The 25838-nt window shown below is 39.7% G+C and overlaps 3 protein-coding genes across 3 annotated transcripts in view; 1 reads left to right on the forward strand and 2 right to left on the reverse strand.

The window, feature by feature from the left end:
* Positions 1-25838, forward strand: part of loaf (lost and found) — a 113651-nt gene that overhangs the window by 27045 nt on the left and 60768 nt on the right. The gene's annotated exons all lie outside the window — the stretch shown is intronic.
* LOC117987368 (maltase 1-like) lies at positions 2460-24429 on the reverse strand. The gene is made up of 11 exons (XM_034974406.2): positions 24277-24429; positions 22845-23006; positions 19277-19456; positions 16495-16658; positions 15547-15700; positions 14497-14728; positions 11939-12140; positions 5280-5400; positions 4242-4477; positions 3577-3815; positions 2460-2721 (listed from the first exon to the last, which is right to left on the reverse strand). Exons 1-11 carry the CDS (start codon positions 24341-24343, stop codon positions 2646-2648), a joined length of 1833 nt encoding a protein of 610 aa, XP_034830297.1. The 5' UTR covers positions 24344-24429; the 3' UTR covers positions 2460-2645.
* Positions 5690-11731, reverse strand: LOC138402314 (uncharacterized). Its single transcript, XM_069498516.1, has 3 exons — positions 10040-11731; positions 6425-9088; positions 5690-5988 (listed from the first exon to the last, which is right to left on the reverse strand). The coding sequence occupies exons 1-3, from the start codon at positions 10416-10418 to the stop codon at positions 5690-5692; spliced, it is 3342 nt and encodes a 1113-aa protein (XP_069354617.1). The 5' UTR covers positions 10419-11731.

Raw genomic sequence — 25838 nt, forward strand, 5'->3', positions numbered from 1 at the left:
GATGGCTAGATTTCTTTGCGCGTAATATTATGTTGAAGTAGTAGAAAGGCGGGCATCCTTTGAAGTATTATCAAACGGAACGCCGCAGGAGCGAAGCCCGCGGTCTGCCGCAACTGTACACATAGCCAGCGTTTGAGGTAACATCTCGCTGAAATAATTCAAAGCTTAGCAATCTTACAGTTCGGAAACTGCCTCATATGTTTTGGCAATCTTTTTGGCTTGTAATGCCAGGCTTCATTAACGGGAAACGCTGGTGATAAACGCGTTAATGGCCGTTAATCGTAGACGTAGAGCAACGCGAACGCCATGTGGGTTCCCCGACCTCACTCCATGAAGCCCTCGGCAACCTGGGCGATCTACTCGGCTTCTGGAGCGAGCTTGGATGGCTGGAGTGAAGACTTCAGCGGGGAGGGGCAATGCACGCACAACAGACGGAAACGTTTAAGTGCGGAAACCAGCCCAGAGCGAAGATGAAGAACCGTAGGTGTAGCCATGACCTAACGCGACAATTTTAGAACGGCATTGACATTGCCGTTTGGCGTTAGACGATATTAACCCAAATTCAATTGGCATTAGACGTTAACCGTTCAAGTATGGGCACGCGTTGAATATCGGCGGAATTATCGTGATTATTTTTCCGACCCAAATGTCGACCAATAGAATTGCACCATTCGACGTCACGTGGTACAACCTACATGGTATTATACTGATATTTTTTTGAAAATTTTCTCTGGTAGTTGCTATATATAAAAAACAAAACATGATCCAGTCAAATTAACCACACGTCAAACTGACAGGTTGAATTCAATTGTGAAAATTGGAGATTTTGGCCGACATTTGGGACGGAAAAATAATCCCCCGAATACCACACGAGCTTCAAAATTATCTGGCATTTCCCGATAATTTTGAAGCTCTTGTGGTATTATAAGTGATAATTATGGCGTTTAGGGGCGACGTTAACCTTAATGTGGCCCAAGCAAAAGCGGAAGTTGAGTTAACCTCCCTGGCTTAATGTTGAGCACTGTCAACTGTGGTCTTGTCCTAGGCTCTATTTCCAGCACGACTTTATAATTTCTAAATTGCTTCTGGTCTGGTCGGGTGGAGGCATCGGCCGTAGTTAGTTACCAAAGTTACTACCCAGCAAAGCCAGCAATTTAGCGTTTCGGTAAATTGTGTCTATAATAAAGAGTAGATTTGGGTTAATTAAAACTTCCATACCCCTTCCAAGTCAGTCAGCTTCCATCTTCGGCTGCATCATTGCTTACCATCAGGTGAGATCGTTCCGAAATCGATTAGCTGATCTTGTCGAAAACGTGGAATACTTTATATAAGCCTTCTTTAGTTACTACGGCCATTGGTTCATATCCGGTTCGAAGGACCATTTGTTCGGTGCTCGCCGGTCATAATATTGTGTAGATGGGCTGGCTCGTAAAGAATTTATTCTCAGTTCAATAAATCCATATATTCTCTTTAGAACCATTTATTTAATTATCTAAATCTAAATATATAAAAGGAAAAGGTGACTGACTGACTGACTGACTGACTGACTGACTGACTGACTGACTGATCTATCAACGCACAGCTCAAACTACTGGACGGATCGGGCTAAAATTTGGCATGCAGATAGCTTTTATGACGTAGGCATCCGCTAAGAAAGGGTTTTTGAAAATTCGACCCCTAAGGGGGAGAAATAGGGGTTTGAAATTTGTGTAGTCCACGCGGACGAAGTCGCGAGCATAAGCTAGTTTACAAAATAAAATGACATGGCGCTCGTATTGGATGACGACGCGAAAGTGAGGTTGGTTGCGCGCACGCCGGTTCCGTCGCCGTCCCCGCGCATCTCCACCCGTGCGTTGTTCCCTGAACGGCCATAGATTCTGATCTGTATGATAGCTAAGCTGTGGCACAGCTATATAGGTAAGTAGTTTGACGAGATCCGATCCGAAGTAACTTTACAAAATATGCTCTCAGTCCTGCTCGGTAAGGTTTTGCTTTGTGTCGGCCATTTTGAACTATGTTATAACGGTGTAGGTACCTATATACTTCCTCAAAGGAACGGTGCTACTCTTGAAATGCTTATTGCACTGTTTGTTTTCAAGTTGTTTAATCTAATTCCACCCTCCTTTTTTTTAGGGTTCCGTAGTAAACAAGGAACCCTTATAGTTTCGCCATGTCCGTCCGTCTGTCCGTCCGTTCGTCCTCGGTTAATCTGAGAGACTATTAGTGCTAGAAATCTGTAATTTGGCATGGGTAGGTATAAATATTAATCACGCCGACAAAGTAGTGAAATAAAATTGTGACAATACATGTGGAAACATCATTTGATACGTTTGTAAAGTATGATGTTTTAAAGGGCAAATGCCCCCCCCCCCCCCCCCCCCCCCTCTATATAGAGATTGAATTATGTATGAAACTCCATAAAAGTAAATAAGAAAAATAACAGAAGCTTTTATGGATATTTCTTTTATAATTTTTATTTTTGACAAATATGTGCCTACCAAAAAGCTTACAAACTTAATTTTCCTTTCAAAAATAATTTAAATTAAATAACTAATAATAATAATAAGTATTATGTACAATAATTTACAATTTTAACAAAAGTTTACTTCAAATATTTAAAAACTAAGCACTAAAAAGTTGACGTGTCATGAAACTGGTTTCGCTCTGAGGACGATAGCTTCTCCTGGCGCAAGAGTCAACGTCTCCCCTTCGATTGTGTCACTGAAAAGTAAAAATATGATCAATTTAGTAGCCAACTCTGGAAAACAATTCTTTAAAATATAAGGTTAAAGGAATTTATTATATAGACGAAGAAAGGATAGACGTTAAGGAAAGGAGTTTAACGTCCGAAAAACTGATAAGGCTGAGATCTATAAAGCGCATTTTGAATTTGCTTAGACTTAAGACAGAGTTAAAACTAAACAGAGCAATATCTCTCACATAAATCTGTCTCATTTTAACTCAATCTTGAGTCCGAGCAAAGTCAAAGTGCGCTCTATAGATCTCAACCAGAGGCGATGTACGACCAACACCCCGCACGTCACCCGCTCTATCAATGGCCTGTCGCGTACTTTAGTTTCTATCTTTTTGTTTGTGTGTGTGTATGTGTGTGTGTGTGTGTGTGTGCAATACTTTATTGTACAAACGTGTGTGCAATAAAGCTCGTATGACCTAAAACTCCGTAACTTAAGTGCCTAGTCCATTTTCACACCGTGCCAAAATTGACTGCTTTTTTCACAGACAAGTGGTTAGGTCACGCAGTGTTTTAAAAAGAATTGAAATGAGAATCTTACCCAGCAACCCTTGTAGAGTGTATACTAGACACTACAACTGTAGCTGGTAGTTCCAGATGTAGAACCCTGCTCAGTACGACGATATCAGGCAACTCTGACACGTTGAATAGCAACACTACTGTATCGCATGTCCTTAAATACCGCACCAGGAACAATGTTCTGTTACGGAGTGCTCGTCGTATGATGGCAACGTTCAAAAACGACTTTTCCACGCAGATTTTAAATGACAAAAAAGCCTTTCCGAGCTAGCGAAATGAAAAAAATAAAAAAATAAGGATCTTACCCTGCAACCCTTGTAGAGTGTATACTAGACACTACAACTGTAGCTGGTAGTTCCAGATGTAGAACCCTGCTCAGTACGACGGTATCAGACAACTCCGACACGTTGAAGAGCAACACTATTGTATCGAATGTCCTTAAATACCGCACCAGGAACAATGTTCTGTTCGAGAGGGCTCGTACTGAGTACTCGCCATGTGATAGCGTCTTTTCCTTCCGCAGCTTTACTAGTGCTTGATAGACCTGTGGAGATTAAGCTTTATTAACTTTAATATTCTCTTGTTAAGATTTCTCTTATCATGATGATCGCCTTGTGGTAGAGACATCCGCCTTCTATTCGGAAGATTGGGCTTCGATCCCGGGCACGCACTTCTAACTTTTCGAAGTAATGTGTATTTTAAGCAATCAAATATATTATCAGTTGCTTCAATAAATCTAAGATTAAGTCATATAATGATTCTAGGTTATATGCAATTTACCTATAATTGTGAAACTGATAAAAACATGCAAGTTTAAAATCACAATTTTTAATTTTTAAGTGGTTATTTAATACTAGGATAATTATCATTAATTTATATTGTGTGTAAATTGGTGGGTCAGGATCTGGCATTCTCCTTTATTTGTTTAAACCATTAAATAAGCCTCAAATCATTACAATAGTCAATGTACCTTGAAATGACTGCGGGCATCCTCCTTCTGCTTAGCAAGATTAATTTCTACATAATCCTCAGCGATAGGCAGCCATGTTTCGTTTCCAGTGGAAAACCCGGCGTTGGTGGAATTATCCCAGTGGTACGGAGTCCTGCAAGGGTCCCTGGAGTACAGGAGGTAGGTCTCGTTGTCGCCGCGTCGCAGCGCCTCCACGTCCCTTGTGTCCTCCCAGCTGACGAAACCGTCTCTCATACCTGACAGGATTGCATATTTGCAAGATTGATATGCTCTCATAGCTATAGGTACTGAATAAATTAACCGACTTGGTTTTACGTTGGATCTCAAAACTTTTTGCGGTACATTGCGAGACTTGGATTTTTGAACATGTTATGTTTTTGATGGGATATAATAATTACTCATATCGGTATTGTAAGCTCTGATAGCCTAGTGGTTAGGACGTCCGCCTTCAATAGAAAGTCGGGGGTTCCATCCCAGGCACTCACCTCTAACTTTTCGGAGTTATGTGCGTTTTAGTAATTAAATATCACTTGCTATAGCGGAGAAGCAAAACATCGCGGGGAAACCTGCATGCCTGAGAGTTCTCCATAATATTCTCAAAGAAGTGTGAAGACTTGGCCAGCGTGGTAGACTATGGCCAAAACCCTTCTCGCTCTGAGAGGAGACCCGTGCTCTGTAGTGAGCCGGCGATGGGTTGATGATGATGATATCAGTATCATAAACTGGCTGATGCCAGCGCTTTTTTTTATCCTGGAAAAACAAGAAGTTCCTACACGGGTTGCCAAGCTAAAGTGGCAATGGGCAGGACACATTGTTCGAAAAAACGATAGACGTTGGGGTCCCAAGGTACCTACTAGACTGGTCACCTCGCACCTTTGGCAACCCCTAACTAGATGGATAGTCAACATCAAACAAGTCGCAGGGAGCCGCTGGATGGCGGCAGCGCAAAACCTTGCCGTGTGGAAGTCTCTACAAAAGACATATTTTCAACGGTGGAGTGTGGACGTCTATCGGTTGATAATGATGATGAAGACCTACCAATTTCTTCGCCCTGGTATGTGACGGCGACGCCCGGCAGCAGCATGTTGAGACTGGTGAGGCCGTCCACCATGTTCACGCGGAATCGCGATGGCGCCCTGTTGTTGTCGTGGTTGCCAGTCTACAACATAATAACAACAAAAGGTTTTAAAACTTAAACGGGACCCTATTAAAGCCTCTGCTATATGCAGAGAACCCTCGAGTTCTTCGATCTCATCGCAAGAAAGAACGCCAGGAACATTGAAAAACGTGGAAATATTGGAGGAAAGAGACCCCGTGGACGTAGCCCGAGACGTTGTCACTAATTGTCAGACCAAATAAAAGAATAGCCAATGTAGTATTTCCATCCCATGACCAGGTATGTACCTGCCAGTTAGGAACGGCTCCATGAGGCATATAAGTCAGCCACTTCAGGATGGTGTAGCCGAAGTCCCTGGCCGTGGACGTGTTGGAGAGGTCACTGATGAAGTCGAAGTTGAAGAGGAAGTGTGCGCCGATGTCTCCGTCCATGTCAAAGTATATACCTGCCAGTTAGGAACGGCTCCATGAGGCATATAAGTCAGCCACTTCAGGATGGTGTACCCGAAGTCCCTGGCCGTGGACGTGTTGGAGAGGTCACTGATGAAGTCGAAGTTGAAGGGGAAGTGTGCGCCGATGTCTCCGTCCTCGTTGCCGTAGTACAGCATCGTCATGGAGATGTTCGCGTAGCCTTCAGAGAATATCACACTGAAACAAATGAAAAACCCGATGAAGCGCGTGGCGAGCCTGTCCTGTCACATTGTATGGTTCAGAATGTTGGGCGGTAAAAGGGATGGATGAAAGGCGAGTACATGCGACTGAAATGCCAATGTTGAGATGGATGTGTGGTGTGACAAGGATGGATAAGATAAGGAATGAATATATAAGGGGTAGTTTGAAAGTAGCGCCAGTGGTAGAAAAGATGAGGGGCATGGTATGGGCATATAATGCGGAGGGAAGAAAGCCATGTCACTAGAAGAATGTTAAGTATGCATGTGGAAGGAAAAAAGAGGAGAGGACGACCAAAGAAAAGGTGGATGGATTGCGTGAAAGAGGATATGCGTGAAAGTGTGCTGGAGTGAGTGGGTAAAGATCAGAAGGATCGTCGGATAATGGAGTAATTGGACGGGAGTTTAAAATTGCTTCTATCTGTATCAACAAAGTGTTCATTTCTTCATAGTCCAAGTAAGTTAAACCGAGAACTCGTCTTAAATGGCGTTTAACGGACTTTACCGCGCTTTCCCAAATGTCCCCAAAATATAGGATATACGCAGGAATAAAAGAGAAATGAATACCCTCTTCGATCGTGTCTGCCGGTGAATGCTGGCTACGGACGTTAGACTCAATCGTTGTTATATTGCCGATAACCCTTTTAAATCTGTTGCGACAAATGTTGATGAATCTAAAAATGAGTGCTGTAACGCGTTGTACCTTTGACAATGACGAACAATTACTTATCAATTTAGAAAAAGAGTTTGTTTCATCAGTAGTATGAAAACATTTGACTACAGTTTCTGGCAAGTCAGAAACTTGGATTTCCTGCTTAGGTTTTTCTGGCCAATTAATTTGATCAGACTTTAAAAAAGACGGTCCTGACCACCACAACGACGATTTACCAAGAGCGTCAGCCTTTAAACCTCGAGAAGCGAGATCTGCCGGGTTTTCTTTGGAAGGAACGTAACGCCACTCATGATCTGCGAAACTTTCCTGTATTTCAGACACTCGATGCCGAACGAAGGGCTTCAAGTGAGTTGGAGAAGAGCCCAGCCAGCCCAAGACAATGGTGGAGTCAGACCACAAAATGCACTTACTAAATTGAAGTGTCAATGAATTTAATACTTTTATGCCTAATCTCGTTCCAAGTAGTGCACTCGAAAGCTCCAATCGGGGAATAGAAATGGTTTTTATTGGAGCTACCTTACTTTTGGATGCTAACAAATGAGTTGTTACTGTACCATCATTGTCTAAACATCTTATATAAATGCATGCGCCGTAAGCCTTCTCCGATGCGTCTGTAAATATGTGAAGCTGCATATCAATGGGTGAATTTGAGGTAACGCATCTGGGAATATGTATTGTATTTAATTGTGGTAATGAATTAGCAAATTCAAACCAGGCCTGTCTTATGTGTGTAGGAACTGAGTCATCCCAACCACACTTATTTATCCACAATTGCTGCATTATGATTTTTGCTTCCACAATACAGGGTGAAACTAGACCGAGCGGGTCAAAAACTTGTGCAATTGTTGATAAAATATGCCGTTTCTTAACAGTGACATTTGAAGGAATGTCAATGGAAAACAATAAAGCATCCGTCGAACATTTCCAATTTAACCCTAATGTTTTAGAGAGGTTGTCACTGCTGAGATCTACTGATCCCGATATCTTTGCCTCACCAGAAATTGCTTGCAGAATATCTTGATGGTTAGAGTACCACTTACGCAGATTCAATTGAGCGGATGACAAAGCGCTCATTACTCCACGACATAAAGATACAGTGTCTTCTATAGTTGTATGACCAGACAGAAAGTCATCAACGTAAAAATCATGACGAATCGCACGTTTAACATTTGGATCCTTTGCCTCATGACTTAATTGAAGAAGACATCTTGTGGCTAAATAAGGCGCTGAAGCTGTGCCATAAGTAACAGTATTAAGCTGGTAGCTTTTAAGAGGATGAGAGGGATCGAATCTCCACAAAATTTGTTGAAGTGCGCGTTGCTGTTCGAAAATTTCCGTTTGGCGGTACATCTTCTCTACATCCGCAGTAACGACGTACTTATGTTGTCTGAAACGCAGCAGTATAGACAGTAAATCGTCTTGTACTGTTGGCCCAACTCTTAGAATGTCGTTTAGCGCCTTTCCAGACTTGGTAGCTGCGGACGCATCGTAAACGACGCGGAGCTTTGTGGTTGTGCGGGATTCTTTTAAGACACCATGATGAGGTAAATAACAAGCTTTATTGTTAAAAGTTTTTTGTTCTGTAATGTGATCGAGGGTCAGATATTCTTTCATGAATTCCACATAAAGTTGTCTCATGTTGGAATCTCTCGCCAACTTGCGTTCCAAAGATAGAAATCTGCTCTTAGCCATTTGATACGAATCTCCTAAAACTTCGGGAGATTCCTTCAGAGGCAAGGAGACAATAAAACGTCCATCAGGTTTACGTTTAGTGGTCTTCATGAAATGTTCCTCACACGCTCGTTCTTCTGGGGTTAAATTATGCTTAGAAGATATGGAATCTAACTCCCAGAAGCGTGACAGATCAAAATCTAAGTTACTGCTTAGCATGCATATGTTATCGTTCTTACTATTTGTTCGCACTGTACCAGAGACAATCCATCCTAACTGTGTTTCAAAAAGAGTAGGTTTATTTTTACCTAGACAGATGCGATTGGTGCCGATCACACTCCAAAATATATCAGCTCCTACTAAAATATCTATAGTGGATGGAATATGGAATGAAGGATCTGCTAAGCAAATTCCTGAGGGTATTTGTAAATCTTGCAATTTAATGTTTGTCGATGGTTGTGGAGTGGTAATGATTGGCAGAACAATACAATCAATACCTGTCCTAAAACAACCAATATAAGACTCGAATGTAACTGAACAAGACTCTGTACCACACAGAGCTTGATTATTTATACCAGTTACCTTATATTTGGCTGAAACCGTATTGAGATTCAGCTTTCTGCAGAAGTCCTTCGTTACAAAATTGGTAGTACTCCCATTGTCTAGCAAGATTCTGGCAGCATGCGACTGCCCGTTGCTATCAAGTACCTTAACCAAGGCTGTGGAAAGTAAAACAGTTGAAGTTGTAAACGAGGAGTCATGCGATTGATTATTGGCTGATAAGGCTACGTTTTCAGTGACAGCAGGAGAAGTAATGGATTCTGAATGTAATAATGTGCTATGCTTTTTTGAACAGTATTTGCAATTAGAAAATCTACATTTATTTTTTGAATGGCCAAATCGAAGGCATTTCATGCAAACTTTAAATTCTAGAGCTTTCTGAATTCGACTTTCTACTGGTAGGAGTCTGAAAGATTCGCACTTATATAGACAATGCTCTTGATTGCATAGTGGACACGAATTTGATTTAGTTTTACTCGTAGAAGCAAGAAGACTTTTTGGTTTATTATTCACCACAATATGTTTAATATTATCCTGCTTTATGGTATCCTGTTTAGTAGTGTCAAGAGTCTCCAAAACATTAGCCCTATTGGAAATAAATTTTAAAAAAATATCTAAGGTTGGAGAATCCTTTAATTTGTTCCTATGAGTTTCCCATTCTCTGTTGGTAACACTGTCTAATTTACAAGACATAATGTGAATAATTAAAATGTCCCAATGTTGAACTGAATGACCTAAATTGGCTAAAGCTCTCAGATTTTTATTTATTGCATCTACTAAATTACGCAAGTCTGCACTTGACTCTTTTTGTAGAGAATCTATCTTTAAAAGCGAATTCAAATGATGATTTTCAAGAAGTCGCTTATTATCATATCGATCGCATAAGATTTTCCATGCTGATTGATAATTGTCTGCACAAAAATCCAATCCTGATATAGTTGACGCAGCATTTCCTTTAAGTGAAGCGCGCAGATAATGAAATTTACTAATCGGGTCAATACTTTCGTCAGAATGAATTAAAGAATTGAATGTATCCCTGAAACCGAGCCAGTGATGATAGTCGCCATTAAAATGTGGCAATTCTATTTTAGGTAGCTTAACAACCTTACGTTTGTTTATATCTGAAGAATCCTCAGCGTCTGTCGCAACCATGGAGTCATGGGACGGCATCGATAGTTTACGATGGCTCGCGATCAAAGCTCGACCGGAAGACACGAGCGAATAGTATAGCGTCTCGAATGTTTGACGCTCTTTGCATTCATCCTCGATCGCTTCAGATATCTCCTCTATCTCGTTCTGAAAACTATCAAATTCATCGTATAAAGCTTCTAACTTTTCTAACCGCAATTGAAGTTCGATTTGAATTTGAATAGGATCTGTTTCCTCACATTGTTTAAGATATTTTAAATAAGTACTGAAGTTTGTAAGCTTCCCTTTAATAATAGCTCGCTTTTTAATTAACTGTTTTAATTGTTTTTGTTCACTCATTTTGAATTTGAAAAAAAATTCTAATCAGAGTATGAAAAAATTCGACGCCTGTCAGAATTATGATGGCAATGTTATTTTTTCTCACTTACGAAAATTTTGTAAAATGTTGAAATTTAAAATTGCTATCAAATTATGTAAGGCGTTTCACCTACCTAACCAAAGTATGAAAAAATTCGACGCCTGTCAGAAGTACAATAGCAATAATATTCTAGTCACATTTGTAATTTTTTTACAACAGTGAAAATTAATTTACTAAAAATTGCTATAAAATTATGTAAGGCGTTGATTTTTGCTACTATAGGCACGTATGATTTTCAAATTACCCACTTTATAAGAATAAATTCACTGAAAATAAAATACAACAGTCTTTATAAATTTTATTATATGATGTAAAATGATGACTTGTTGTGAACTTTAATGAATTATTATGCGTGATATACTTGAAATATGAAGATGAATCACTAATTTATGATTCTAATGATACGATTATACTAAAAATGTTTAACTATTTACGCAATTGATGATATGAATTCTTTTACTCATTATTAAAAAATGGTATAAGTAAATGTAACTAATGGCAATGAAGGACGATAAGGATGAATAAGAAGGATAATAATGGAACGATCTCACGTTTCTGTGCTATCCTCTTGACAATTCCTTTTTGGTTGGCTTTGTTTGAAGTCCAAGTATGTCAGCTATGTCCAACAAATGACTCAGCAATGTTCACACCGGAGAACCAAATTTGAGCACAACACAATTAATATCTTCACTGTCTTGTTGATGAATTCTTGACCAATATTGCGTTTTCAAACTGGATTGTCGACGTCTTAAGACCAGTACACAATAATTATTATAATTATTAATCCACTATCCTGTTGTATGAGATGTATGGCCGAGAATTTATGCTGGTGTTCTAAAATATAACTCAGCACTATTCACTCCGAAAGCCACAAAAAATCCAGGAGTCGCGGGAATGATGTACGTGGCGATGAACTTCTGCGTCCAGGTATTGTTCTCTTCACAAACGTCGTTGATTCATTTTGGTGATGAAGGACCATATAGCGGAGCCAAGTGCCCTACACGTATTCTTGAGGGATATCTCGGCGTCCAAAATAATAATGCACTGTATTCCACGTTATAAGTAATTTATTAGTGAAGAGAACAATTATTAGTTACACAGTCGTCTGACATGGTCACTTTAAATCGCGTGTATGAAAGTGTGTGGCCCGCTAGTTGTACGCGGTCGCGTAACACGCGAGCCGTTGCCGACGCGCGACCTTCTCATCGCGGCCGGATAACCGCGGCTATCCTGAACAAAGAGGAAGTGTGCGCCGATGTCTCCGTCCATGTCAAAGTATATACCTGCCAGTTAGGAACGGCTCCATGAGGCATATAAGTCAGCCACTTCAGGATGGTGTAGCCGAAGTCCCTGGCCGTGGACGTGTTGGAGAGGTCACTGATGAAGTCGAAGTTGAAGAGGAAGTGTGCGCCGATGTCTCCGTCCATGTCAAAGTATATACCTGCCAGTTAGGAACGGCTCCATGAGGCATATAAGTCAGCCACTTCAGGATGGTGTACCCGAAGTCCCTGGCCGTGGACGTGTTGGAGAGGTCACTGATGAAGTCGAAGTTGAAGGGGAAGTGTGCGCCGATGTCTCCGTCCTCGTTGCCGTAGTACAGCATCGTCATGGAGATGTTCGCGTAGCCTTCAGAGAATATCACACTGAAACAAATGAAAAACCCGATGAAGCGCGTGGCGAGCCTGTCCTGTCACATTGTATGGTTCAGAATGTTGGGCGGTAAAAGGGATGGATGAAAGGCGAGTACATGCGACTGAAATGCCAATGTTGAGATGGATGTGTGGTGTGACAAGGATGGATAAGATAAGGAATGAATATATAAGGGGTAGTTTGAAAGTAGCGCCAGTGGTAGAAAAGATGAGGGGCATGGTATGGGCATATAATGCGGAGGGAAGAAAGCCATGTCACTAGAAGAATGTTAAGTATGCATGTGGAAGGAAAAAAGAGGAGAGGACGACCAAAGAAAAGGTGGATGGATTGCGTGAAAGAGGATATGCGTGAAAAAGAAGTGGATGATACGTTGACGATGACAGGAACGAGTGGAAGAAGAAGACATGTTGTGCCGACCCCACGTAGCGTGGGATAAGGTAAGGAAGAAGAAGAAGAAGAAGAAGAAGAAGAAGCGCGTGGCGAGCCACAAAGGAGTTTTTTTTGTTTCAAGATTTTGTTTTACTATGTACTTTATGAGTGTTATTAATATGTATAATAGCTAATGCCTACCCATATAAGGTTACTTTATACCCGTATTTTTGCATTTAAATTATTATTATATTAGTATCTAGGTACATTTTTATTTATGAAAAAAGGTGACTGACTGATCTATCAACGCACAGCCTAGAGGGATTGGGCTGGGCATGCGATAGCTATTATTATGACGTAGGCATCCGGTGCAAGGATTTTTAATTTTAAGGAAAATTTAACCCCTTAGGGGGTAAATAGGGGTTTGAAACTTGTGTAGTCCACGCGGACAAAATCGCGGGCATAAGCTATAGTAGATTGTAAAACTTGTATACTTGGAAAGTTTGACTCCAGAAACCTAGACTCACTTCGGAAAGTGTATCTTATTTCTTGAGTAATAAGATCCTATACCTAGCGTGCCCGTTATAAGATCCTTATTAAAAGTTTTATCGTTGCCTGTTCTATCTTTATAACAAACTGTTCATACATTATTACAGCAGGGCAACAGCCTTTTACCAGTTTATACAGATTGACGAGAATTCAACGAATCTCAATAATTGAAATTGTAACAAGGACTTGTTGACTTAGTTCTGGGGGCGCCACTAGTATAATATGGTTTATGGTCATTAAGTAGCTTTATATCATCATCATCATCAACCGATAGAATAGAATAGAATAGAATAGAATGTTTTTTTATTCGTGTAAACTTTTTAAAAGTGCTTATGAATAGTCAGGTAGTTTTAATTTACCACTGGTTCGGAATGCCGTTCCTACCGAGAAGAACCAGCAAGAAACTCGGCGGTTGCTCTTTTTAATTTTTCAATTTACAATGTTATTATACCGTACTATACAAGCCATTGCAGCCCCGTGCATTGCTGGAGCGAGTCAAATCCAAGCTTTTTTATCGTTTACATAGTCTGCGACTGTATAATATGCTTTTTTTAGGAGCATACTTTTAACACATTTTTTAAAATTGTGTAAAGGCAAGTCTAAAATTGCTTGTGGAATTTTATTATAAAATATTACACTCATTCCCACAAATGACTTTACCACTTTCCAGAGGCGGAGCGCAGGAGTAGCGAGCTTATTTCTGTTTCTAGTTTGCCTATCATGGAGATCACTGATTTTTTTGTAACTGTGAATGTTTTGTCGTACAAAAATTATATTATTGTAAATATATTGGGAAGCTACTGTAAGAATACCTATTTCCTTAAATATCTCTCGTAGGGAATCGCGCGGTTTTAAATTATGAATTGCACGTATTGCCCTTTTTTGTAAAACCAAAAATATAGATAGACGTCCACTGCTGGACATAGGTCTCTTGTAGGGACTTCCACACGCCACGGTCTTGCGTCGCTTGGATCCAGCTGCTCCCTGCGACTCGTCTAATGTCGTCCGTCCACAGAATGGTGGGTCTTCCGGGTCTTCCAACGCTGCGTCTTCCGGTGCGAGGTTGCCATTGGGACCTCAACGTCTATCGGTTTTATGAACTACTAGCTTATGCTCGCGACTTCGTCCGCGTGGACTACAAAATTTCAAACCTCTATTTAACCCCCTTAGGAGTTGAATTGTCAAAAATCCTTTCTTAGCGGATGCCTACGTCATAATAGCTATCTGCATGCCAAATTTCAGCCCGATCCGACCAGTAGTTTGAGCTGTGCGTTGATAGATCAGTCAGTCAGTCAGTCACCTTTTCCTTTTATATATTTAGAAGATGTGCCTTGCCCATTGCCACTTTAGCTTCGCATTCTTTGAGTTATGTCGGTTGCTCTAGTTCTCCTACGGATCTCCTCATTTCTGATTTTCACTTTGCCATCTTACCGAGTGTCTCCGCCATTGGCTTGCAAGTAACTATCCACGAAACCTCGCCATTCGTGTACGCGATCGTACAGTTCAAGAAGATCCTTCGTGTAGAGCGGGACATTGTAGCCCAGTTGTCCGGGCTGGAACTCTGCTCGACCACTCAAGGGGTCGTCGGGGTAGCCCCCGCCGTGGTCTGCGGGGTCTGCTTCCATCAGATAGGGGAGGGCATCTACTCTGAACCCATCCGCACCTTTGAAAAGTAGAACAGGACTTTTTAAAGACTTTTTAATATGTACTAAGTATTTTAGCGTTTAAACTACCGTGAGTGATTTCCATTATAAATACTATCTGTCCCGGCTTACTCACGTGTGTAGTCGACGTTAGCCCGACTAGTTTCGAACCCATACGGGGTATGGGTTTGAAACTAGTCGGGCTAACGTCGACTATACACGTGAGTAAGCCGGGACAGATAGTATTTATAATGTACTAAGTAGTTATATTTATCACCATTTTATTTTATTATAATAGAGTAGAAGTTATACTAATCTATATATATAAAAGGAAAAGGTGACTGACTGGCTGACTGACTGATCTATCAACGCACAGCTCAAACTACTGGACGGATCGGGCTGAAATTTGGCATGCAGATAGCTATTATGACGTAGGCATCCGCTAAGAAAGGATTTTTGAAAATTCAACTCCTATATATAAAAGGAAAAGGTGACTGACTGAATGACTGACTGACTGGTCTATCAACGCACAGCTCAAACTACTGGACGGATCGGGCTGAAATTTGGCATGCAGATAGCTATTATGACGTAGGCATCCGCTAAGAAAGGATTTTTGAAAATTCAACTCCTAAGGGGGTGAAATAGGGTTTTGAAATTTTGTAGTCCACGCGGACGAAGTCGCGAGCATAAGCTAGTTAACTTATAAAGTGGTGACAGTAGAAGTAGAAGTGGTTCAGTAGTTCCAGAGATTACGCCCTACAAACAAACTTACAAACATTACCTCTTTATAATATTAGTATAGATTAGTATCGATATTTAAAATATTGTGTTTAAGTACCTTTATCTAGCCAGAAATTCATAATGTTAATCATCTCTTTCTGCACATCTGGATTTCTGAAGTTAAAGTCGGGCTGTTCGATGGCGAACTGGTGCAGGTAGTACTGCTGCCGTTTGGTACTCCACTCCCAAGCCGACCCAGCGAACTGACTGATCTGGACAAAAACATGTCAAGTATGAGTCGGACTCGTACACCAAGGGTTCCGTACCATCATGCAAGAAATAACACTTGGTAGCGCAAGAAATAACGTGGTAAATTAAACTACCTGACGATTCAAAAGCACTTGTAAAAGTTTACTTGAATAAAAATATATTCTATTCTATCTTTAAATATATAAAAGGAAAAGGTGACTGACTGACTGACTGACTGACTGACTGATCTATCAACGCACAGCTCAAACTACTGGACGGATCGGGCTGAAATTTGGCATGCAGATAGCTATTATGATGTAGACATCCGCTAAGAAAGGTTTTTTGAAAATTCCACCCCTAAGGGGGTAAAATAGGGGTTTGAATTTTGTGTAGTCCACGCGGACGAAGTCGCGAGCATAAGCTAGTTCTTTATAATTTTTTAATTTTCATAGTGGCTATTTCTATTATTTGTTGTTATAGCGACAATAGAAATACACATTCTATGAAAACTTCAACTCTCTAGCTATTACGGTTCATGAGATACAGCCCACTAACAGACTGATGGACGGACGGATGGACGGACGTGATGAATCCGCAATAGGGTCTTGGATTGTAGAAATAAAATGAATTGATTTTTTGTATAGCGGTAGTTTATGGGGCTAGAATTCATTATTAAGAGAATAATTTGAAAAAAATATAATTTTTATTAATTTTTAACATGATTAATTATTACACGTCACGCAAATCATCACTTACTATCAGGTGAGATCGCAACAAAAGGGCCCACTTGTATCAGAAAAAAAGAGATTCCATTTACCCAGTTTGATGGTGGAAGTCTGTTAGTGTCGTTATCAGGATCCGGCAGAGCGTCAGCCCACACGAAGAAGTCTTCGTACCCTGGCTCCCTGGCTTCAGACTTGATGAAGTACTCGGATTCGTTGCTGGCGTGGTTGGGCACGAAGTCCAGGAGAACCTTTAGACCTAAATATCAAAAAGAATATCAGTCCGTCCATATACCATACCTAATATACCTAAGCTTCGAGAAAACGATGGTACGGTTGTGCCTTTGTTTGCTCGACTTGGCGGGGGCACTGCCGTGCCCCCAGATAATGTCCTCTTTATGGTCGTTACTATACAAAGTGAAGTGAAGTAGAATGCTAGCAAAGACTTAGCGTTATTGTTATACTACCTAAACACAATCCAATACTATCAATAACCATTTGCCTCATTTTGTAGTTTTAGTGACTTAGTATTTTTCGAACCCGCAATGTATACCGAGTTGCCTACTTACGCAACGTTCATTGACCTCTGGCGTCACGCAGATGTTTTATTTGCATTGCATTGCATTTGCAATATATCGTAAACTTTTACAAAATATAGGTTTTTTTTTTGCATTTTTTTTTTGTAGTATCGTATCATCAGTACTATCACTAGTACTTGACTACTGCAACTTCGTCGAAGTGAAGATAAGCTAGTTAGGTGTGTGTGTACCTATAAAACTGCTCATATTCACTTTTTGAACGCTAAAATGTTTACCTAGACTTAGCGGCTATACGGCCGTCCGCAGGTAGGTACACCTTATAGCTGACATTTGGGAAAAAATCTGAAAACCGTGAATTTAAGGTTAGATCACACAAAAAAATTAAATTGTGGTCATGAACTAATAATTAGTATTTTCAACTTTCGAAGTGAGTGACTATATCAAGTGGGGTATCATATGAAAGGTCTTCACCTGTACATTCTAAAACAGATTTTTGTTTATTTTTATGCATCATAGTTTTTGAATTATCGTGCAAAATGTCGAAAAAATACGACTGTAGTACGGAACCCTCATTGCGCGAGCCTGACTCGCACTTGGCCGGTTTTTATAAATTGCGATAGCCACAGATATGTGATTGTGGATTAAAGACTAGCCAGTTTGAACCTGTTTATTGCATGTGGTTCTTACTAAATTATCATCATCATCATCAACACCCTATCGCCTCGCCGATTAGTGTTATCATCATTACCGACTCGGTGATTACTTTTCTGATAATAATGACGTAGTTCCTATACATATGATGAATACAGATAGTTGTATCTTAAGTGATAATCGCTGATCAAATATGATATTTTAATCACATCTAAATAAGGCCACTAAAAACTAGATAAATATTTAAACATGTGCGCAAAGATAATGAAAGAATTTGTGTGAAAGTATTCTTTCATTATCTTTATCATAATCAACAATCTCTATATGAATGTCAATATACTTAAAACATAATACACCTACTTATTTAAAGGTACGCTTACACGGGCAATTGAAATTCTGCAATTGTCAAAGTCAAAGTCAAAGTCAAATGATTTATTCAAAATAGGTAATTAATAACTCTTTTTGAAGGTCAGATGTTGGATTTCTAAGATATAGTGGTGATAATTATTACGCAAGCTTAAAACTAAAGCTACGAGGGTTCCAAACGCGCCCAGGTCTGAGAAGAGCCCACAACAAACTCAGCCGGGTATTCTTTTTATTAAAACCACTTTACAAAATTATTGTAGGCAATTTACGTACGGAGAAATCTGGAGCAATAAAATTTGCTTTTACAAACCTATATTTTGTAAAAGTTAACGATATTATATTGCAAATAAAACATCTGACTGACCGCTAAACGTTAACGAACGTTGCGTAGGTAGGCCACGGAGTCAACGCCGGTGGAGCATTGACCAGAGTTTTGCACGTTATACATTGCAGGTTTGACAGATACTAAATCACTAAAACTGCAAAATGTGGCAAATGGTTATTAGTATTGGATTGTGTTTAGGTAGTATAACAATTTAATCCTAAGTTTTTAATAGCGTTCTGTGGCCCTACCGCGGTTGTTTGACAGCTACAATGTCACGGTCGCAGTCATATCTGATTGGTTAATGCTCGCTCACTATTGGCCACAATGCATTGTCATTGCAACAAGAATCGCACAAATTCAGCCAATCAGAACAATTGAGATTGTAATAATGATTGATGCAGGTTTTAGACCATTTTTTAGACAATCGCCCTGCTGGTTACACTCTAGATATAGATACCTGCTCATGTAAAAATCACGTTAAAGACTTGGAGAGTGACATAGGCTACTTTTAATTCCGGAAAATCAAAGAGTTCCCACGGTTATCAAAACCCTAAGTCGCGGGCATAAGCTAAAATCCATACTAATAGTATAGGTGCGAAAGTGTGTCTGTCTGTCTGTCTGTCCTTCGGTCTGTCTGCTAGCTTTTCACGGTCCATTCGTTTAACCGATTTCGATGAAATTTCGTACAGATATAGCTTGCATCCCGAGGACATAGGCTACTTTTAATTCCGGAAAATCAAATAGCTCCCACAGGATTTTGAAAAATCTATTTTTTTTAAAGAATATTAGCCATGTTAAATGACTAACCCCTTTCCTCTTCAACTAAGCGTCAGGCTTGCGCTAGGAGTAGGTACGACAATAGTGCAACGGGCGGGGTTTTGAACCGTCGACCTTTCGGTTTTCAGTCCACTCCTTTACCGGTTGAGCTATTGAGGCTCACATCACGCGGACGAAGTCGCAAGCATCATCTAGTTTAGTGATAAAATACCCAAATACCCAGCTGATGAGCTTTCTCCAACAGATTCTCAAAGTCCTCCATAGTGCCGTACTCGTAGTGTATTTCATAGAAGTTGCTGATGTCGTAGCCGAAGTCCACCATGGGGGACTCGAATATGGGGCTCATCCATACCGCGTCCACTCCTGCTGCCACGAAGTGTTCCAAGTGCTCCGTTATACCTGAAACGCGAAATTATTTGTCTTAGTTTTTTAACCGACTTCAAAAAAAGGAGGAGGTTCTCAATTCGAATGTATGTCTTTTTGTATGTTTGTTACGCGATTTCTTCGCCAAATATGAACCGATTTATAATGATTCTTTAAAACAGTAGGTTTTTAACTAGGCATAATATATCATATTTTAGTACGATGGGGCCATTAAAAATTGTGAAATCAAAAAAATAAAAAAATAAAATAAAAACCGACTTCAATAACCACCAAGACTAAAAAGTAAAAAATAATTTAATTTATTACCCGTATATTATGTATACAAGAGTTATTGTAGTTCTATAGTAATATTTTTTGGAGCCGGTGCCAATGTGGAGTCCCAAAACACTATGAAGAGTAGATAGACGGTTCGTGCGGCTAATTGGCACCGGCTCCAAAAAATATTACTATAGAACTACAATAACTCTTGTATACATAATATACGGGTAATAAATTAAATTATTTTTTACTTTTTAGTGTTGGTGGTTATTGTAGTCGTTTTTTTTTTTGTTTTTTTTTTAAATGTATGTGTACACCGATTTTTTCGAGGTTTCTGGACCGATTTGCATTTATTTTAATAAATAGATGGATATGATGTTGGATAGATGGATATGACGAATATGGTGGTCCCATAAAAAAATCTGGATCCAACTCCTCAATCCTGATGCTGCAGGGTTACTGCCTGCCTAAATTATCAAGATTCAGGAAGTGTTCATAGTGAATTCATATTTTAGGTACCAAGCAATGACTTTATGTTTGGACTCCAAGTCCCTACTCCTCAACCCTGGTAATATAGGGTACATAACTCCTAAACTATTGATATTTAGCTACTTCTGGAGCTGTTCCTGGTGAAATAATATTGTAAATGCCGAGCATAGACTTTCTTGTTCAATTCCAAGTCCCAGCTCTTCAATCCTGATGCTGGAAGATACTGAACTCCTAAGCCGTGTGGGTTTCGAAAGTTTTGCTGGTGAATTGATATTGTAGGTACCAAGCAATGACTACTTACACTAAAAAGCTTAATTTTTTTAAAATTAAAAAACTGACCTCCAAAACCACTACCTACAAAATAAAAAATAACTTTGGTTTCTACACGTGTAGGTATGTATAAAGTCGGGCGAGCATAATAAAAGAAACTTGAAATCAAAGCGTGAAGCTTATTTAGAATATTTATTTATCTTATTAGGTAGTCATACATAATCGTAAATATATTTTCACCTGTTGGTAATGGTTAATCGACAGGATGCCATTATGAAATTCCGGTCGCAGTTTACCACTTTTGTACTGAATCGTAAACAGTAGGTACGCTTAGTATAAGATTTTTCGTCTCACCAACGTTGCTAGAATTCGAGAGTCGAAACACATTGGTCCCGATTCTCTAGTCTCTCTCTAAACTAAATTTAGAGTATCTGCATCCTTTCTTTTTACTAATGCTAAAAAAGGAACGGAACATGACTTTCACATTTAAAGACTCTAAATTTTAATGCACAATACAAATTTAAACAGTAGGTTCGCGAGTGCGTGCTAAAATCACGGGTTTTACCATCTAAAAATTAAATTTAGAAATGCCAAACTGCTTCTGTCCTATTCATATTACAATAGTAAGAAGAGGGTGCGAATACTCTAAAATTAGGTTGTGCTTAGAATCGGTGCCAATAATGGGGCTAATTCTGAGCACAACCTAATTTTAGAGTATTCGCATGCTCTTCTTACTAATGTAATATGAAAAGGACAGACACAGTTTGACAGTTTTAAATTTAATTTTTAGATCGTAAAACCCGTGATTTTAGCACGCACTCGCGAACCTACTGTTTAAATTTGTATTGTGCACTAAAATTTAGAGTCTTTAAATGTGAAAGTCATGTTCCGTTCCTTTTTTAGCATTAGTAAAAAGAAAAGGATGCAGATACTCTAAATTTAGTTTAGAGAGGGACTAGAGAATCGGGGCCATAGTCAAAGTAAAATGGACCTAAATTGCTTTGAATTTAAAGTTAAAAATTCAACGCCACTTTTTTAATTTCGCAACGTTTCCGCTTGGAGTGCTGCCTGTCGATATGTAGACAAACTTGAGCTTTAAAACAAGTCATTTAAGATCCAGTTTGCTATAACGCAGAAGTGTTTCGACACTCGAATACTATCAATGTTGGTGAAACATAAAATCTCGTACTAAGCGATCAGTTGTAATGCCTACGGAATATAATAACTGAATCGATTTAACGCTCGCAGTTATTGCGACTATTGTCATGATTCGGTTGTTAGCCCGAAGCTGTGTTAATGGGAGCAATATCCAAACAACTAAAGTATTAATTGTTATTTTCAAGGGCTCTGTCCTAAATTATATGTATATGTACTAGATGATAAACTCTTCAATTTTCTGGAATTAAAAGTATTCTATGTCATTTCCCGGGATGCTAGCAATCTCTGTACTGAATTTCGTCGAAATCTGTTGAATCGGCGGTGAAAGGCTAGCAGACAGACACACAGACACACTTTCGTATTTATAGTGTTAGTATGAATGTATACTAGCGACTTCTTTCGCATGGACTTCACAAATTTCAAACCCCTATTTTACCCCCTTATTGGTTGAATTTTCAAAAATCCTTTCTTAGCGGATGTCTACGTGATAATGACTTTTCAAATATAGTATTTTAATCTCATCCAATTAAGACCACTAAACTATATAAATATTTTTGCAAATTACCTACTAGAACATATTTGTTTAAACATAATAAAAGAATTTATGCGAAAGTATTATTTCATTGTCTTTATCATATTCTACAATCTCTATCTTTGTCAATGTCTAATCTAATGTCAATATACTTAAAACATAATATACCTACCTATTTACCCTTACCTTTGCACAAGTTTAAAAAATCTATTAAAAATATGCTCCTGAAAAAAGCATATTACACAATTGAAGATTATCTAAATGATAAAAGAGCGTGGATTTGACCTGCAGCTCGTTCCAGCAACGCACAAGACTGCAAATACTATTTTATACATGGCATAATCTTGTACCTATATCAAATATTTGAAAAGAGCAACCGCCGAGTTTCTTGCTGGTTCTTCTCGGCAGGAAAGGCATTCCGAACCAGTGGTAGATGCATCCGACTATTCGTAAGCACTTGTAAAAGTTTATACGAATAAAAAAGATTTTCATTTTCATTCATTTTCATTTAAAGATACACTTACACGGGCAATTGAAATTCCGCTTAGCGGATGTCTACGTGATAGTAGCTATTTGCATGCGAAACAGCAGCTTTGTGTTGATAGATCTGTCAGTCAGTCAGTCACCTTTCTTTTTGTATGTATATTTAGACTCGTCTCGTGCGTAGTAGATGGAGACCGTTGTCCAAAGATTTACCTTTCAAATCGCCAATGCCATCTCCATCGCTGTCCTTGAAGGAGCGCGGGTAGATCTGGTAGAGGACGCAGTGCTGCCACCAGTCCAGGTCTATCAGGTCCGGAGGGGTCGGTGCGGGAGGGCCGCGGTCTCCCGTCGCGAGCACTGCCCAGGTGATGACCCCTAAGTCAAAACAAGTATCAAATAATTATTACCTGTATGACTCGTATTTCTACAACCCATTGTGCCACGTCATTCTATCCACATACATCATCATCATCATCATCATCATCATCAACCGATAGACGTCTACTGCTGGATATAGGTCTCTTGTAAGGACTTCCACGCGCCACGGTCTTGCGCCGCCTGAATCCAGCGGCTCCCTGCGACTAGTCTGATGTCGTCCGTCCACCTAGTGGGGGTGGTCTTTCAACGCTGCGTCTTCCGTTGCGAGGTCGCCATTCCAGCACCTTAGGACCCCAACGTCTATCGGTTGTACGAACTATGTGCCCTGCTCATAGCCACTTCAGCTTCGCAACCCGTCGAGCTACGTCGGTTACTCTAGTTCTCCTACAGATCTCCTCATTTCTGATTTGATCACGTAGAGAAACTCCAAGCACAAGCTTTCCACATACATGTAATTATAATTTAACCGACATAGCTCAACGGGTTATGAAGCTGAAGTGACAATGGGCAGGGCACACAGTTCGTACAACCGATAGACGTTGGGGTCCCAAGGTGCAAGAATGGCGACCTCGCACCGGAAAGCGCAGCTTTGGATGAGGTGGATAGACGACATCAAACGGAGCCACTGGAATCAGGCGGCGCAAGACCGTGGTGTGTGGAAGGAAGTCCTTACAAGAGACCTATGTCCAGCAGTGGACGTCTATCGCTTGATGAAGATGATATGTGATTTGTAAATTGAAAAAAAAGCGGTGGCATGCAAGTTTCCTCACAATGTTTTCCTTCACTGTTGAAGCAAGAAAGCACATAACTCCTAAAAGTTATAGGTGCGTGCCCGGGATCGAATCCCAGACTCAGGAATACGTCTCAGGCTGACGTCTTAACCAATCACCGCTTTAAACATATCCTAACGTTTATTCTTCTACCTTTAGAGTGCGCTAAAAGAAGGCTGCTGGATGGCGGCGGCGCAAGACCGTGGCGTTTTTAAATTTAATTTAGTCAAACCTCGTGACTTTAGCCGCGATTCTATTGTTTAAATTTATAGCGTACACTAACATTTAGAGGCTTTAAATGTAAAATTCATGTTCCGTCCTTTTTTATTTATTTATTTATTTATTTCCACACAAACAGAAAAAACACATACAATATTGGTTTCTTCGTGCTCGTAAGCGCTTGGCGGCTTGTCTGCAATTTAGCAATATTAAAAAGAAAAAGATGCAGATACTCTAAATTTTGGTTTAGAGAAAGACAACGGAATCGGTGCCATTACCTGCTATAAGACCAAGTCCAAGCACCACAATGGCTGTAATGCCAAACGCTTTCATAGAGTGTAGCATGGCAAGAGCTCCACAAATAATGGTCCAAAGTGTGGTCCACAATGAATACCCCACGGCGACTGCCCCACAATCAATGCCCTCGCGGCTTTTACCGCGTGCGCGTGCGCAATTCGCAATATTGCCCTCGCTTATCTAGGATTATAGTCTGCGAACTGGTAGTTGGTTTTAAATAGCGTGCAGTACATCAGAGCATCCACATTCATATTGAATAACTGGTGCTCTTGATTTCCTTCACGTGGATTTAGTTTTAAAAAACTCGTGGGAACTCTTTGATTATCGTTGATAAAAATGTTATCCCTTAGCCTATGTCACTCACCAGGTCTTTAACAATATCCATGCGAAAAATCACACCGATCCGTTGCTCAGTTGTGACGTGATTGAAAGATAAACCAATAAACAAACATACTTTCGTATTTTTCTTAATTTTATATAGGTATATGTGTATGTCTACTTGTCTATTACCTATTTGATATAGAGATAGCTTGCATCCCTGAGACGAACCCACCTCCCACTAATAAGCCAACAGCGCTTACCACTGAGCCAAGGAGGTCGTCAAAATTAACAAGCCAAATTCTATCAATCATAGTATTGATCGTGGTACGTATCTAGTTAAAATAAAATCTGTAAAACTTCAAAATTTCGCGCATCAGCTCTTTGTGTATTATCATTTATCACGATCGTATCTTTCTAGATTATAAGTGTTAAGCAGTTTAAATTTTTTTGCCTCGCGACTTTGTCCGCGTGTTCAACTTAAGGTTTACCTTTGATTTTCCGGGATAAAAAGTAGGTACCTATATGCAGTGGCGTGTAGGTCATAGAGGCATAAATGCACTGCTTACCCCAGTTGTAATAGCTCAATGCATATTTTTCATTATGAAATTTATCCAGTAAATAGGTTCCTAGCTAACTAATGCTTACCCTGGCTTCAAACACTGTGCACGCCACTGCCTATATGTATTTGTACAGGTATATGTACCTAGCCTACCTCTGAGTCCAAGGCGCAAGCTATCTTTGTACCAAATTTTTAAAATCATGATTTTAAAAATCTCGTGGACAGCCTTTGGGTTTTTAGGGTTCCGAACCTCAAAAGTAAAAAAGGACCCCTTATTATGATCACTTCGTTGTCTGTCTGTGTCTGCCAAGAAACCTACAGTGTACTTCCCGTTCACCTAGAAACATGAAAATTGGCAGGTAAATAGGTCTTATAGCACAGGTAAGGGGAAAAATCCGTGAACCGTGAATTTGTGGTTACATCACAAAAAATTAAAATGTCATGAACAAATAATTTGTATTTTCAATTTTCAAAGTAAGATAAGTGTACCAAGTGGGGTATCATATGAAGGGGCTTTACCTGTTTATTCTAAAACAGATTTTTATTTATTTATATGTAGGTATAATAGTTTTTGATTTATTGTGTAAAATGACGGAAAAATACGACTGCAGTGCGGAACTCTCGGTGCGCGAGTCTTACTTGGCTGGTTTGAATCAAATCGAA

This window comes from Maniola hyperantus, chromosome 1 (genome assembly GCF_902806685.2).
Source record: "Maniola hyperantus chromosome 1, iAphHyp1.2, whole genome shotgun sequence".
Lineage (NCBI taxonomy): Eukaryota > Metazoa > Arthropoda > Insecta > Lepidoptera > Nymphalidae > Maniola > Maniola hyperantus.